The sequence below is a fragment of the Fringilla coelebs genome (assembly GCF_963513975.1).
Source record: "Fringilla coelebs genome assembly, chromosome: 9".
Classification (NCBI taxonomy): domain Eukaryota; kingdom Metazoa; phylum Chordata; class Aves; order Passeriformes; family Fringillidae; genus Fringilla; species Fringilla coelebs.
Window position 1 is genome coordinate 11,632,637 of NC_140067.1, and position 18,181 is coordinate 11,650,817.

Genomic DNA, 18,181 nt, shown 5'->3' on the forward strand with positions numbered 1-18,181 from the left:
TGCCTTATGTTCTCAGCCTCTGCCTGATGTACCTGCTCTCACAGTTTGATCCTGATTTCTGTTTTTAAGGAGAGAACTGAGGCCCCCACCTACGATGCTTCTAAGAAATAGGGAAATACAACTCTGTCCTTTCTGAAAAACTCCCTCTTTGGAATAATGATATGTAAAGTTCATTATAATTAACAGAAGTAAATATGTGATATTTTCATGAATACACAGTCTGTGTTTAAAATTCATTTTAACAATCTGTCAGTAATCTAACAAATCAGAACCTGACTTAACTCAAATTTAAATTCAGAAGTTACCAAGACTATAACAACACAATATTGGACAGGGAGTATGTAAATAGATGCATATGCTACTATTTACTGTTTCAGGAACTTTTAACAAATGTTAAAACATTATGTATTGTTTACCTAGACAGTAACTGCACACAAATTACCTGGTGGTGTTGGGGAGATATTAGTTTGATTAATTTGTAAGAGGGAGAATATGTAGGTACATAGGTGACCCTAATGTTTAGCAGCGAACTTCAATTCTGGACAGAGATTTCCAACTCTCCAATTTATGTGGACTGTAATCCACTATAGATAATGTAGTTCTTGGAGAGGAGATCACTGGGTTACAAAAATCTTTTGGTCAACAGTTATTAAAACTGCTCTCAGAGAGCTTAGCTGTTCTTTGTAGAACATATCTCTTGGTCTAGACAGAAAAAACTTTATGGAGCTCATCGTCGTACCAAGAGAAGTTTCTCTTACAGGAGGCGGGATTTGGTCCAGTCTGCCTTACTGACAGTGAATCTACATAATCTTAGAGCAGCAATGTCAGCCTTGTTACATTAATAAGTCTGTGTGCATTTAAGGGGAAAAAATAAAAGACTGGCTGTAGTGAGACAAAAATACTAAACATTAAAAGAAAACTCTGGTCCTTATTTAAACAGCCAGAACAAGATGGCATCCCATGGCATCCATGCAATGTGGACTTCTCTGATATCGTCATTGTTCCACTTGTCCTTTTAGGGAATTTACCACGCTTATGAAAACATTAAAATGACATTCAGATTAGTCAGAGAAGTAAAGAGAACCCAGAAAAAGTGGCTGAAGCTGGAAATGGATTTTGAGCACAAATTTAGAAGTTAAACAGTTGAGGGTGAGGGAACTAGCTGTCTGCCCTCATAAGCATCAAACAAGCCTAATGGCTGTCAACTGTCACAGAAAAAATCCCCATGGAACTGTGTTATATAAATTTTTTTCACTTGCTTTGGTAAAAAAAGGAGTTGTACTATAGAACTTGCACATTGACATGAACTTTATCTAAAGGCTGTGACTTATCAAAATGCTGCTGAAGATATAGTTTATTTCTAAAGTTTCTCTGTTATCATACAGCTGTCCAACTTGAGATGTTGGTTTGGGCTTTTTATTTGTTTGCTTCTGAATGCTGATTCCAAAGACTTGCACTTACTCATTCTTCATTTAATTTTAAGCCCATCCCTAGAGAAATGTGAGTCCTGCAGTCCTTTAAGAAGCTCCCAAGGTCTATTCAAATCTCACTGATAGCAAACTCTTATGAAAGGCTTCATAGGAACTCTCACCCTGCTCTCCAGGTCCTAATGGCAGCCTCTGCCAGGCATGTCTCCCAAACCAGAATCCAGCTCAGAGAATCTTCTCCTCAGTGGAGGAACATGAATCTGGTTTGGCAGAGCACAGGACAAGTAGATGCCTTTGTTTTCTCGGTGACGATATTTGCGCGCATCCGTTCAGTTTTTGCATTAAACAATTGTTAAATAGAAATTTTTAAAAATCCCACTCCTCCTTCCCTGAAGTGCTGCTAGGAATAGGGACTGTTAGCCACCACCTCCCCCGCATGCTCTCACCTCCCTCCTGCAGGCTCAGAATCTCATTTACGTGCCATCTGATGCCTGGATCTTGCATCCTCGGCTGCAAAGTGATACAGACTTGGCAGGAATGGTTTCCCTCAAATGTAGCCTCATTGGTATCTGAGCATGGCCTTTCTCCCTACAGGCCAGAGATGGGAATTTGAACCTGCTTTGTTTTCTGAGGATACTGAGCTGAGATTTCCTATTAATTGTCCCAATGCCAACAAAATATTTTCAGAAGTCTCTCAGTATTTTAAAAAATACAGCAGCCATAAGCACAGTCTTTAATTAAAATTTTCTACATGTTTTTAACCTGACTACTACATAGAATCTTCAGAGTGCTTCTGGCTTCTTGGGCATGACCAATGGACATGCAAAGAGGAGCCCAGACAGTCTGGAGTATCTGGAGCAAACTTTAAATGTTTTAGGACCTTTTCAAATAAAACAAGGAATGTAGGCAGCTGTTTGGGGGAACCTTGAGACCAGAGGATTTGTTTGAGATTCAGGAGTCTCCTTCTGTTTTACTGTATGGTAAATCTTTATCTAGCTCCATGAATGTATATGGCTATATAATAATTTTCAAATTCATGTGGAGGGAAAATTAGAGCTGGGATGGGAAATAAGGACTATCACATATTCATCTTTTGGTGATTCAAAGCAGTGAAAGGAAAGTTGAAACCTAAAACAAGTAACCAGAGCTTTGCAGTCACAGAAAGTCACTGAAAATTAAGGGTTTTTGTGTCGCTTCTATATTTGACAGCTCTTCTGCAGAAAAATTGGGCTAAGAGCAAGAACCTGGAGCTGTTTCCTGTAAAACTGCTGAACTAGAGATCAAGTTTCCCCTGTTCTAATCACTGCTAGGTTTTACATGGCATCTCAACACTATTTATATGCTACTGTTTTGTCAGATTTTGAAGAACATACAAAGAAGGTCCATATATGAATTTTATCTAGAAATGAGTGTAAACAAACTGTTTGTAAATATATGCACATTTTATATGGGAATCATAGATGAGTAATTTGTGCATATATAGAAGCATGTGCACCATAAACACTTCCAAGTTTCAAAATATTTTCAGTCTCCCATGTTATGATTTATGTCAACAAGTATATCAGACATACCAATGTCTGCCAGAGAATGACCAAGGATGGAGACTTGCCATCTGTGTACATAGAAGCATGCAGAGAAACCTTGAGGGTAGAAATTCTTTGCTGAGGTGAATAGTATCAGGGCAATACTGTGTTCTCTTCTAACTTTGGAAGTATGATAATTTAAACAGCAATCAGCTTTTTGAAACCTGCCCTGCCTTTTGTATATCCAGTGACTTGAATGAAGCAGATGACTTTGAAAAAAAAAGAAAAAAACTTTGACCAGTCTGGTTATAGAATTAGGCAGTGATGAGTGCATGGGCCAAGCTGATTTAGGAACTCCAGAAAGAGAGAGGGAATGTTGGTTTTGACAGCCATACTATCCCAGATTTTATCCATTTCTGGCACTGTGAAAGCTGATACATGTTTAAAATTACCAGACTATTTTTTTACAGATCTGAAACTAAAACTGAGATAAGTAATTAAGCCAAGTTATCATGCAGAGGAATGAACTGTAGGAGATGTTTAAAATAACATGTCCTAAATATTCTTCAAGTTATTTTAAACAGTTCATCTTAAGGTAATTAAGCTGTGTCCTTTGGGTGAATAGCAGCTTCTCATTTCGTTCTTGTAGTTAAAGTGATGCTTAAAGAAGATTAATTTTTCTTATTTAGATGAGATATATTAAGAAACTAGATTGGAAAAAATATCTCTTCTCTGAGAAGACCTTTTGTATTGAATCAGGAATATTTATCATGCATAAGCAAATTTTCCTATCCTGAACCACAGCTGATTCTGTGAACATCCAACTGAAAAACCAAAGCTGCATTTCAGCCCTGCATTGCTGTAAAAAATAAAAAATCAATTTCTTACCCAAAGTTCCATTAGTGATTTCCAGCTCGAATTGCCACCAGTGGATTTTCCCACTGGTGAAAAGTTCACAGTCAGTGGCTTCATAATTTTATGACAAAACCACTTTGTTGTCATTTGGTGGAGAAAATTTGCATATTAACTCATGAAAGTTGCTACTTCAGTAGAATTAAGACAGTCTTTCAGCTCTCACACTCATAGTCCTATAAAAATGTTACTACATCTGATAGCTTGTGCTCTACAGTCCCAGTGTTTAACATCCTTATTTTCTTAATCTATCATTGCTTACAGCATCTAAGTTGCTACCCTTAGCTGTTGTTAGCTATTTCTATTTCCTTATGCAAGTGGCAACTGAATGTTTTTTCTGCCATACTATTCTCAGCTTTGATTCAAAGGGCAAAATGAGACTGAGTGAACTGGCCTCTAGTAATCCAATGTAGTAACATTCTGGGATTATTTGAGCATTTGCTTCTGTTCCTTCTTTCCTGTAGATGGACCCTGAAAGAGAGGGGAAACCTAAAATGTTCTTATTTTTTAATGTGTCTTAAAGATTCATGCATTCAGATTTGTGAATGTTCAGGTATTGTAATGACGGAAGCCACTTAAGTGTCAAAATTGTCCGCAGAAAGTCTGATGCTTTTAACATTATGGGCTTACTCTGGTATTCTGGAGTCTTATTGAGGCTTATCAGGGTTAGCTGCAGCTACAGTGTTAGTGGAGAACTGAGAAAGCTGCAAAGTTACTCATCCGTTGTGTGACTCAGGGTACACACTGCACTAGACAGCACGGAAGTGAGAACTACAGCCTTCCCCTAGGGCATTTTCCCCCATTGCAGAGTATCCTTTTGAGCATTTCTGATAGCTGTTTGGAGGACTTTTTATTTTTTCTAATGCAGCTAAGGAATATCTACCAAGCAGTGCTTTGAAGAACTGTATGAAATGCTTGCTAATTAGGAAAACACCACTATTGTGTCAACTCAGCATTTCACTGAAGTAATATATCCTTGCTCCTTACATTCACTAATACTTACACATCAGAAAACCACTAATATGGCTATTTTATGTTTCTTTTAACTGTGGTACATCATCTAGTGTTAGCATGAACATCTTTGCACAGCATCCCTTTTTACCATGTAGACATAACCTAAAATCCTTGGCAGAGACTCTCTTGTGAATCCTGTGTGGTTTGTCTTTGCTATAACTATATATGCTTCTGTATCCTTCGGCTCAGTTATCATCTTTCCTACTTCCAGGGTTAGCACTAGAATGTATCTTTCCATCTTATATAGTACTGCAGTTTGTTTCATTAATGGCCAGTGAATACAACTATCTGTTTACTTTGTTGGCACCATATCACATTCTGCAATTCAGTAATCTACTTAAATAATACAACAGGAAAAGAAGCCTCACAAGACATAACTATAACACTGAAGTCAAAATTATTGTCACTCCTTCCTGTGAAGGAAGAACTGTTGTCCCCATTCTCAACTGTTCATCTCTTTTTGTGCCAACAGTCAGTCAAACCAGTCACAGTAAAAGAAATGAAGAATTAATGCACAAAATGTAACATCTTTTCACTGTAACTTGCTACAATCGGTTATTTATATCTGGGATTGTTCATAAATATGCCACCCCTTGATCAGTCTTGCTAAAAAGAAAATTGCCAAAACTACATTGTTTTTAGGCAAATCTCAACATTTTTTCATTACGTTCTCTACTGAATTTTTCCTCCTGTCTTTAATCAGAATGTCAAATTGAAGCTCCACATTCATGTTTCAGTACCAGTACTTCAAAATTCTCTGCTTTGTATAGCATGCCAGGTCTCATCTTTTCTTGTATTATACCATCTATTGTATTTTGGTAACACTATAGTTTTTCTAATGCCAAGGTCATCTCCCTCTCTTACCACTGCAAGATGCCAATTAGGCAATTTGAAAATATACTTTCCTAGTTTCCTGCCATGTCCTGCCTTCTGGGCTTTTTTTTGGTCTGCTTTATTGAAAATAACAGACTTCTTTGTAAATGCAGAGTCCTTACTAAAAGGGAACCTAGAATGTGGGCAATACAGCTCTTAGTCAAGTTGCTTATTAAATGTATTGGTCCCTAAGATATCGGAAAAAAATATCCAGCAATCCTCTTTGTGTCGGCACCTACTGCAAGAATTTCACCAGATAGATTCTACATAATACAGATTCACATTACCCCAAGGCAGGTAATTTCTGTTTCTTTTGCAAGAACATTCTCTCTGCTCCCTGTCAGGCTCTGTGTTGCCTCAGCCTGCTGTATGGCCATTACAGGTTTTGTGGGTACTTTAGCTTTCATCTCTGACCCTGTTCATGGGGTGCAAGACACAAATGAGCTCAGTTCCAGTACTGTGAACAAAGGGTTTTCTTCATTTATGCATTTCATGTTCCCTCATATCTCTTGATCTTTAGAAAGAGGGTCAGGAGCCATGTGAATTCTGAAATGAGCTTGGTTTTAAGGACTATTCATTATATCCTTGAACTACAGCCAGGAGACCACTCCTCAGAAAAATCAGTAAATGTAGTAGGGTAAGTGTAATAGAGAATAAGTTAAACAAATCTGGGTATTCTCTCATAGGTTAGGTCATCACTTGGCAACAGAAACCATGTCAGTGTTTCTTGGAAAGATGCCTCTGCTGAAACCCTGAGCTTAACAACCACTCATGTTAGTGGGAACTTTTGAAACAATTTATTTCATAGCTTTTTGTTAAGGCTGTACAACAGTTTGTTATACCCCCAGTCTGATAACATAGCTTGTAAGTATTAATTTTTCTTTTTAGGGTTAAAGGTTACAGTTAATCTTTCTACATTGAGAAAATTTCAAACAAAAATGCATGATTCCCTTTTTCCCCATGAATTACACAAGCATGGGGACCTTTGCCAGTTGGTTTAAAAAAAGTGCCTTGGAAAAAGATTGACTAGAAGATAACTGATATTTGCCATATGAAACAAGGCCTAAATCTAACCTTTTTTGAGTATATGATTTGGCTTGAGGATGAAAAAGGACAAATAAAAAAGTCTTAAGCACGAATAGAAGCTTGTGAGAACTTCTTCGCTGGAGTATGGATGAGAACAAGCTCATAGAGATTGTCTCACCCTTCTCCAGTGCCTATTTCTGTGTGTACAGGAGCTGTGCTGCCCTGAGAGGAGGGTGTGCAGGGAACCTACTGGAAATGAAATACAGGGAAGTACCAAGGGTCTCATTACACGAGGCAGAAGAGTGTTGAGCTAAATTAGCTGGTATGCAACAGCAAGTGCTTGCAGAGCCAGCAGCTAATGGGCTCTCTGCAGACTCCTAATTCCCACACTGGAGGGAGGAGGAGGCCAGCAACCTCCTCAAATCCACTGAAGGGCTTTTAAAGACACGGGGGCTATTCTGTTCACTGTAGAAGGGTCTGCAAGATCTTTTGTTTTATGAAGTATTTGTATTTAGTCAGTTCCCCATCTCCCATGGCATAATTTCAATAGAGAGTAATCTTTACAAATAATTAGGATCTGCCTCCAAATTATTTTTCTTCTATTTTAGTAGAGAATACTCTTAAAACTAATAGAATCAAATAAGAGATGACAGTTCTCTGGAAGTTTGGACACTGACTTCCCAAAGCTTCCGGGAACTAGAACACTATAGTACAAACTATAGGAGATTTTGTTTCCTTTGTCGCAATAATGGCTGTATGAAACAGTCAGTGTTTGAATTACAGTTTTAGAAAACTAATTTTAAGAACTAGCATATCTGAACTGTATTGAAAATTCTCTAAATCTTGTTGTTGGTTCTATAAATTATCACAAGTCCACTTTTAGATGGAATGAGTTTTGATACTTCCTGCTTAACATTTGTCATGCCTATTGGAGAAGATGGTGACCCTTAGAGTGAAAAAAATAATTTGGTAAACCTTTGATATAATACTCTGTGAGAGTTACAAGAGCTGATAAGATTTAGGATATGCAAAAGGAGGGAATTGGAATTGTATTAGTGATTACTAATTAGGAGATTTTCGGTGGGAACCCATTTAAATATTTTTTTGTTAAAACATATTTTTACTGTCAGATTATCCAAGTAATTTTATTCAAAATTAAAGCAAAATAAGTTATAGAAAGAGAAAGGAACATTCAAAATATTTAGTTTTCTATCTCCCTACAGCTTAAACCATGTGGGAGAATAGGTGCATAAAATCCCCCCAATCCCTTTCATATGCAAAAAAAAAAAAAAGTGATGTATTCACACTGTCTTTTTTCACTTTAAGTAGTTTCCCTGCAAAAGTAAACAAATCTTCAATTCCTTTACTGTGTTCTATTTAATTAGAATTGTAAACAGAAAAAAAGTGCAGTGGAAGATATCTTTAAGCCTTCATAAATGAAGGCTTAAAGATATCCAAGTAATCAAAGCTAAACATCAAAAATCTGAGTAATAAATTTGTTCTATCCCTACAAATTGCTTTTAGAACTTCTTACATTTGCTGAATATATTAACACAAAAGACTAAGTTCCTGTTTTCCAAGGTCTGTAAGTGCCAGGGTCCAGAGCCTATGCCATTCACTTTGGATCACATGAAAGGTTTTAGTAATATTTTTATCAGTAGTAAAATTTGAATAATAAAGGCAAGCATAAATCACACATTCGTTATCTTAAGGTAAATTAAAAACAACATATGGTTGCTAAATCTTCTAAATAGCTACTATTTCTAGTCACTGTTTGAGTCCCAGACATTACTACAACACTGGGGAAGGTTGACAGAGGCAGACCTTCTGTGTACTTTTAGCTGGTTTATATTACAAACACTTTAAATGCACTCAATTTTGTAATTTGTTGCCCATGTTTTGCTGGGGTCCCAGTCGAAATTGCAGTCACTATGCAGCTGCAAGATTGAGCTTATTCTGCCAAAGCAATCAAGGGTTAAAACAGTCAGAACCACCCATACAAGCACAAGGCAACAAATGGAAACTGGAAGCTTCACAGATATTTCTTTTACCAGGTCACATTGAAAACAGCCAAACAACCTCAGTGTGAGGAACAGCACCATGTGTCTCACCCAACAGAAAACCAGAGAAGTGGTGAAGGAGCTGCCGTGATGGAGAGCAGTAGCCAAAACTATTTTAATACAGACAAAATCCCCAATTATAAAATAATTACTGTTCAGTAAATGTAAACTGATGGATTCTGGTTTAGAATATCAAAAGCTCTAATTTTCTGCATATATTGAAGAAAAAGTCAGTTATAGCAGTTTTTGTAGATAATGTTTTATGAATACTCAGTATAGGTTGCTTAGCTTGCTTTTGCAATAAATTATTTATACTTTAACAATGTATTAATACTAACTATGGTATTATACCCCAAGTGTTGGAGTTTCAGGCATTCTGTAAAGCACTTAGCTCAAACAAACAGCCAGAAAGAAAGTTGTGAAATTTTAATAAAAGAAAGCTTACAGAGGCTTCATTTTGATCTTTCTTGGGTCTTTGTTTTCATCTTTCTCCTGCAACACACATTATTGTCACATAACATGCATTTCTTTTCCACATCCCTATCCCTTCTCAGATTTAATTTTTATAGTGAGGGTGATTTTTCTAATTTTTGCTTTCCAGTTTTCTGACCAACATATTGGCCATTCTCTGTGCCAAGACATTTCTTGGGCATTTATCGTGCTTTTTAAAATAAATTAATTTTATTAGTTAGGGCTTCCCTAAAATATATTTCATTTAATAGCCCCTGGGAAGAAATATTGTCAAAAGCTTTAAAAAAGTTAAACAAATTATGTCAATCAGTTCCACTTCATCCACGTGTTTTATGATATTTAAAAAATGCTTTCAGCCTACATAATCATGTGGGATTTTGTCCTACATTTGTTTCCAAAAAATACATGCTAGATGCAAGAATGTCATATTCCGTGATGACTAAAGCAATCGTTTCTGTCAGTGTCTCCTTAGCTTGCCAGCTTTCATTTATAAATCAAGTAGTCTCCTTTTTGCTCTGAAACAACATGCTCCAATAATTTAGATGTCAAAACAGAACTTTCTGGTACAGAAATTAAAATAGCAGTGGCTCACTTCTTGCTGCAGGAAACAAACTCAAATCCTTCCTGCAGCAGCACAATTGGAAGTTGGCTTTATGAGCCATCCTGAACTCAGACTGACATCTGCTGAATATTATCCTTTTTGATAGGAGTCCTACCTCTACAGATAGATAATTTATTTCATGAAAATTTAGTACTTTTTAGCTTGAGATGACCAAGGGAGTGCTTATTATCAAGGATTCCAGTGTCATTTATGAAGTTTATTAATATAGAGACCCCCAGTGGAAATGCTGCTTATTCTGGGTCAGAATTTAGTTAATACACAGGAACTGTGTAACTGAGAATTAAAATTTATTTTTGTCTTCCAAGGAAAATAGAAAAGTCAACAATTTTCAAACATTCCAGTTCTTACAGTGTGAATTTCCATTTTAAAAAGCTACAACTATGGCAGATGAAACTATTTGTCTTGCTAAAGTCCTAGATGACTAAAAATGTCACATTATTTCTTGACTTAAATACAGATTTTGCATATGAAACACCCACATCATCCAGTGTTTAAGCCTATGGTTTACCTTATACTTGTTCTTGCAGCTGAGTCATTAGTCCTCGTGCTTGAGTAACTGGCTCAATTTGCAGCTGAAGTTAACTCAGGGCATTTTTTGGTAAGGTTTCAGATGGTAGCATTCATCCTTAGAAAATTGTGATGATACATAGGCAAAAATTACATTTTTGGTAATAATTATTATCAAGTCATCTAAAAAGACCAGACAACAACACTTTAGTATTTTGCTTTCAAAATCTCTTCCAAAACCGCCAACAAGAGAAATACTATTGATCTTGGAAGGGAAATATTTGGCTATATTTGGCAGCAGCATCAGTGCTTTTCTTTGAAATTAATTGCAAACTGTCAATAGAAGAAAATAGTATTTATAGGAAGAAATGTCTTTTATTTCTGATTTTTTCTGAATTTTTTTTGTTTTCTTATTTGAGTTACAGCTGTTGCTCATTGGACCTTTTGGGGAAGCCAGTGTCACTGTACATTTATTCAGGGTGCCTGTCTGTGATTTGTACATGCTGTGGGAGCTGATGCTAGAAAATTATTTGGTTTTGTTTTAATTCTAGATCTTTCTGTAATGTCCCTGGGCTTTATAAAGCAAAGTGACAATTACAGCTTTTATTGACTGAGCTTCATGCCACTTGTTTGTACCTCTCTGCCCTTTGTCTACATTTCAAAATACTGAATTTTACATTACTGCTTCATTGTTGCAGCATCACTGAGCTCGGGTAAATAAGAAAGGCAAGCTAAGGCACAGAGGGCTGTTAAAGCTGTGTGAGGATTTGGACAGCTTCGAGTCATACCTGACTCTCTAATCAGTAATGTCTTTCCCCTTCCTTTGGGGTTAGGTGCATTAAAGTAAAAAATCAAACAATTTATTCTAGACCCAGTGGAGCTAGAGAGTAAAATGATTTCTCCCTCAGGCTGAATGTTTTCCTGGGTTCTACAGGAACAGAGTAAAAATTAATTCATGGAGCATCTCCTAACTCAGACCATAATTAAGTTTTCCATTCAAGCTCTTCAGAAGTGATCTGTCTGCATGCTCAACACCACTGCTCTGTTTCTTTGTAATATCATTTGCCTCTTTAAAAGCAATTTCCTTTAAAAAGTAAATGCATAGTGAAAATAACTCCAACAGTGGAATGTATATTTTTTAAAATAAGGACAAGTGTTTGTACTTCCAAGGTAGAAAAGATCTCTATGTGTTTGTATACTAAAGCATTTCTTTGATTTCAATTAATCTTCAAAAATAGTTAACATAGTCGACTTTACTGTAGAAGCTGCTGAACAGATGTAATACATATCAGGGTGAAAGTTTTCAATGATTTCCAAAGTGAATATGCACACAGAGTTTATATGCAGAGATGCTGGCTATATTTATAGCTTGAAAAGTTCCTACTAGAAGTAACTTCTCTGTAAAGTCAGATAACCCAGAGCAAACACATGCAAATCATGTCCTTTTAAATGCTGTGTGAGATAATGCATGTGCTGCCTAATTTGGTTCTGATACCTGATGATTTCCAAGATAAATATAATATTTACAGTAGGGGTCATGGTAGTATAGAGAAATGGCTGAAACCTTTTGAATTGTTTGTTACTGACTATGTTAAACTGACTTCAGGTTAACAGAGTTAGAGATACAAATATGGTGGAGGATAATGCCTACTGGAAGCTCAGAGTCCCTCTAAGGAATGGAGAACATGATGCAAAAATGATTGTGTTAATAAAAGAGCAATACATTTGCTTTCCACATAATAGTCACCAGTCTTCCAGATAAATATCCATATCGAGGAAAAAAAAATTAACCAACCAGTGCTCTTGAATATGTGCACAGGCAGAAAGGCTTTGCATCTTAGTGTTATGAAAAATGTAAATGTTCCAAACCCACTCTGTGGCACCATCAGCTTCCCTATTAAACAAGCAATTGCTTCGTCCTCTCCAGTCCATTAATTTTCTGTTACCTTGCCACCAAATTATTGATTTCTCCCCTCATCCCCAATCACATCCAACTCTCCTGCAGTTTGTCTGCTTTCTGCTCTACAAGGGCCTGTAATTGCACCGTGTCTTTCCCATCATCTCTTGACACCACAGAGCCCGAGGCACTCATTATTATCAGCTGAAAACTGCTGTAAGTCAGGGTGTTGCTCAAATGATCACAGCATAAAGACAGAAGTTCTCCCTCTGTCTACCTATCAAAAGCTATTACTTCACATAAATGTACAAAGACAGGCTATTACTTCTGCTACTGTTGTTTCTTCAGGTGAGAGTTACCATTTCCTTGCTGTTGCTCTGTTCAATATTCCAAGTATGGAAGCTGGCTTAGGAGTTTTACTGTGAGGGGAGGGAAACTGCCACAACACCTCCCCACCTGTGTGCCATGGCACTAAGTTGCTGAGTTTAGCTTGAAATTAGAGAAAATCACTTTAAGAACAAAAAAAAAAACCAAAAACCAAAATCCAAGCCTGTATTTTGTAGTAATTTCATTGTTTATGGACTGCCAAACTAATAGAAAGGAGACTGTGAATAGAAAAATAGAAAAAAATACAAAATTAGTGGCTTTGAATAGCACCTATTTTGAATACATGAGTCTGGGATACAGAAAAGGTACGAGCAGTTGCTGCAGAACTGTCAGCTCCACTCAGGGCTGGAGAACATTTACCCTCATGCTTGTTTACAAGTAGCACTGACAGCAGTAGATCCTTAGATACAAGTTGAACTTGAGAAACTAATGATACACGTATGAGGACTCTACAATTATTTATAAATCCTCTTTGAAACTCCTGTGGAAAAAAAAAAAGGTGCTTATTTTAGATAACCCTTTTCCTTAGGATTGTAATAATGGTGTCGATATCTCCAGTTCAGTTTTGTTCTAAATTTCTGTCTGATACTAATTTGTGACCTCTGCTAATTGCAGAATATTTTAAAAATCATTGGTAAGATCTAGTGTAATTTCAGTTGTAGGTTTTTTGTGTATGTGGTAAAATATACTATAAAAATTAATCCGAGATTTCTGAGTATTTGACTGTAAAGAATGAACATATTGGAAATAGAAGATGGATTAGAGAGAAATATCTCTTCCCTATGTCCTCATCCTGCCATTTTGTGGTGTTTTGAAAGTTTTTTTTGTTTTGTTTAAGTGGATCACTAAAAATACTTTATAATAGCATTCTATTATACTATTTATTATATAATATATTATATGATACTATTTATAGTATTATAATAGTTCCCCGAACTCCCAGTCTGCACATTCCAGCTTCATTTCAGTGCCTCTGCTTATTGGTTTTTCTATACAAGTCTTCAACAAATTTTTCTCACCCCACATCCCAATGGTTATTATACTACCTTATATATTTTTCCTCACATGTTTCTTTGCTGTTTTCCCATGTTGCTGGTGTTTTTCTTTTGATTTTTCCACTCCATCTAGAAGTAACTGCACAAGTCAATTGTAATCATTAAGAGAAGCAAACTAGGGATGGAACAGCAATAATGCAGGAATTTCTGTGTGGGTGTCCAAAAATGGTAAAGCAGCACCTATCCCTCAACAGTGTGTCTCACTTCACCTTTTAGTATTACCAAGGGTAAAATAGAACCAGTTCTTATTTGTTTTCAGTCCTTCAGGAGCTAATCCCTGCCTAAATCAGGATGAATAATAACAGTATGTTATCTTCCCATTTGTAGCTGCTGAAAATCATTATAACTTCCTCAATCTTATAACTCTCCTTATTTTACTGGGATTGCCAACTTTTCAACCAAAAATACCAACACTTAAGGGACAGTGGTGCAATCTGGCTTCTACACTGGATACCTCTTAAAGCGTGGGAAAACCATGGTACAAGAAGCCATGTTCTCTTTTCTGCAGATAAACCTTTTCTTTTATTTAATAAGAAATTGTTCCTCACTGCAGGTGATAATAGATGGGTAACTTTTCCACTCCCTAAACAACAATTCTGTTTCACCTCCATGGACCTGGTTAATGGATTATTGAAGCCCAAAGTGACAGCTTTGGCTATGTAGAGCAATACTGCAGACTTCCCTGAATTAGATCCTAGTTTAATTTTATTAATATATTTCTTTTTAGGAATAATCTAAAATATTCAAGTAATGGGGAATCCATTGCAAATTGTGATAAATTAGGCAGTAAAGACAGTGATTACAGAATAAATTTTGCTGTTTGCTTCCATTCTGAATTTGTCTCACTTGCTCTTCATTCTTGCATCTTACAGTTTTGTCTTCTGGATATAAAAACTTCTAAAATTTTTCTTCCCCATAGAAAAGAACAGGAAAAAGATCATTGTTATAGCCTGTCTGGAAGCCCCTTCAGTTTACCAGCTGTGGATACTGGCACTGCATCGAGCATCCAGGAGCTTTCACCCCAGTGCCAAACACCACAATGTTACGTTATGTTTAATTTGGACATGGCTTATTTTCTTTTCATTGACATCTATCCTGTCCTAAAATAGAGGAAATTTTCATCTACTGTTGTAGATGTTATTTAACTGTTATTTAACTACAAGTTTGCTTGTGGTTTTTTTATGCTTTCTCCATTTCTAACTTTATTTCCAGCTGCACAAACAAGAATTTCCTGCAAGTCTTACTAGCTTTCCTGTACTCCAGTTTGAAAGGCTAGTGGATCTCCCCCTATTTTGGGAATGTTTTAGTTAAATTACCTGCAAAAACCAGCAGTTTCATTGGAAGTGAAACAGCCCTGAAGGGGCAGTGCCAGGCTGAGTGACCCCCTCACCCAAAATTCTAGTTAACTGCAGTTTCCTTGATGTTTGTCCCCTGACAGATGTGAGGAAAAAATTCTGCACTTTTTCTTTAACTCAATACATGGTACTACCAAACCTCCATTTATCATCATGGACCAGTGAGATTTGCAATTTTCAATAACTCAGACAATTTTTCTGTGGAGCTCCTTCTGTTGGCTGGGATTTGCTGGGTGCTTATTTAGAAACAATAATAATTTTCTCTCTGCCAGCAGCAACAACCACCTGCATTTCCTAAGGCTATTATTTACAATACAGAAGATCTAGAAAATATTTTTCATCATTTTTATATAACACCATGCCAGTGACAGGCTCTGCAATTCAACAATGCTCATGTGAAAATGAGATAAGTTTTTCAGATAATTCATCATTAAGGCAGTCATCGTTTACTTAAAAAAAATGAAACCAAGTACAACCCCCCAATATACTTGAGGAAGGTTTGTGAAACCTTTCAGAGATTTTGATTGGTTTCCAAATGGGATGCTCTTATCCACTGAGGTCCTCCCTAATCTTTTCCTGCCCCAATGAAACAGAGACAGCATAGAACAAAAACACTACTAGTGCCTCATGGAGGGACATGCCATAAAGTAAGGTCAGACCTCAAACCCCTTTGGCCTCACAGGGAAGAAACACTTTCCTTCTTCTTGCATCACTGGTAAAGAGTATAACAATGCAGACAACAATACAGTTAATGTTTAATAAAGTTACACTTTATAAAACATAAGGCTTGACTATAATTAAACTGAGACATTCCTTAAGATACCCCTAGATGACTTAGTTGCAAAGAGCTATGTATTGAAGCAAGTAGGGATTTGTTTTCAGTAAGGAAAGCAACCTATGGATTTAGACAGGTTCCGCTAAGAATACAAGTTTTACTGCTGTTTGTTCTGTGTGACTATGGTTGTTTGAGTAATGTTTATCTTTTATTCAAGTCTCCACTAATTACCAAAGGATTTAATTTTAAAATATTTAGCATTTCAGTGAAGTACAGAACTCACAAGATTACTTAGTTTCTTTCAAAAATAATTTTTCCATGGAAGCTACCTTGCCTTCCTGTGGCTCAGGGTATTACAATTCTCATTTTGTGAGGGGAATACTGAATCTATGTGCAAGCTTCAAATAATTGGTTTTCTTTGGGTGACAATTTAAGCTTTCATTACAAAGCCCAGACTTTTCAGAATGCTGAAGCACAGCTGGTGTTCTTTGAATAGGAAAGTTGGTGTTTCAAATTCTTGGAACCTTTAGAACATTTTGAGATTGAGCATGTGTTTTGTCGTGGTGAACTGGATTATTCAGAGGAATGCTATTAATGAGAAAGCAAGTCTGTTGTCTCTTCAAGTGTGGTGGGACCTACACAATAATGATCAGACACAACCTGATTACAATTTACTGGGTTTTATGCATACACATACCCACAAAGATGATATATGTCTTCCCTAGCATGTATTAGGAGCACTCTTTTCCTATCAACAAGGACATTCCAAAACTGCTCCTTGTGTATTGGTAATAAATTGCCCAAAAGTTTTATTTTATTAACAGTTGTTATATTAACAGCTTTATTTAAGACCTATTCATCCACAAGTCTTGGTTTTGACACAAGTTAAGGTGCAATCCCTCTAATACGTAAACACAAACAAATTCCTGCTTTAGATTATTTTTTTTTTAAAATTGCTTTGAGTTATGGCAAGCACTAAATGGCGGAAGAATTTCTCAGGATGATAAATGTCTGCCCAGACAGATGGTGACTGCTGCAGGATGAACTTCTGAGTGGCCTTCAGGTCAGACCCTCAAACTCCATTTCTAGAACCAGTCAGAAACCTCCTTATATTGATATTTATAGTAGGCTCATCCATCTGATTATGTGATGATCTAAATAAATAAAAATTCATAAATACAATAAGGAAAAACACAAACCTACTGTCAAACATGTCGCTGCAGCAGAACTTCCCCCCTGCCACCATCACCTGGCCTTAAAAAGAAACCTGTCAGACAGAGCCTAGAAGAAACTTTACAAAATTAAAGTCAAAATTAAAATGATTCATACCTAAAGCAATGGACTGCACACATTAAGATAGAAAGGTTCCTATCAGGAAGGCTTGGGGTGAGAAGTCACAGTACATGTTGATGTTCAGCCAAGTCGTAAGCAGTGCCTGACTGCCAACTTTTTTCTTTTTTTTCAGTTTGACGCAGACAGAGATGAAGAAGAAGTGTTCTCTGACATAAGTTCTGCAGTTGACAATAAACTATTTGCAAACAAAGAGACTGCAGCAGGTGAGTTAATGTAAGATTTAAAGAACCATATTTATTGTACTGAATTTGACAATGGGATGCGTCTTTCATGTTCTTCAAGTTTGGATGTAGGTACTGTAGCTGTCTTGACCGACCTCAAACATTTGCGCAATCAGGAACAAAAAATCTCTTTATATTTGGAAACTTCATATAGCTTATCCAACAACTTGTTTATCTACAAGTTAACATTGAAATACTGTGGCAAGTCCACTAAGCTATACTATTAATACAAAAATCATATAAGCTTTCAATTTCAGTTGTCAGCTCTTTCAGTTCCAGTGACACCTTGGTGTTCACCAGAAAAACAGTCCTGTGAGATTAATGATCATACTTCCTCCCTAATAATTGGTGTGTGAATATAAGTCAAGTGTTTGGGGATTTTATTTATTTGTTTATTTATTATTTATGCTTACTGAGGCTTGAATATCTTCAAAGTAAAGCCTTTGAGATACAAAGGACTGCAAAAGAATTCAAGCTAAAAATCAAAGCACTGAAAATCCTTAACATCTATCTGAAATGCTTTTCTTGAGGGCAGCAGAGGAATGTTCCTTGGTAACTTCACAACTTCTTCCTTTTCCAATGGCATCCTTGGCTGTTTTTCAAATCACCTACTAGAGTTACGTATGTAGATGATGTCATAAATATCTTCTGAACCAGCACACAAAAAGAAATTTTGGATAATGTTCTAAATGAGATAAAGATG

The 18,181-nt window shown here is 36.5% G+C and overlaps 1 protein-coding gene across 1 annotated transcript in view; it reads left to right on the plus strand.

Annotated features, from left to right (window-relative positions):
• The window catches only part of AK5 (adenylate kinase 5), a 76,936-nt gene that overhangs the window by 19,717 nt on the left and 39,038 nt on the right, over nucleotides 1–18,181 (plus strand). The window contains exon 6 of the mRNA XM_084211134.1: nucleotides 17,370–17,460. Within this exon, the coding sequence (XP_084067260.1) occupies nucleotides 17,370–17,460 (91 nt within the window). The remainder of the gene's footprint in view (nucleotides 1–17,369; nucleotides 17,461–18,181) is intronic.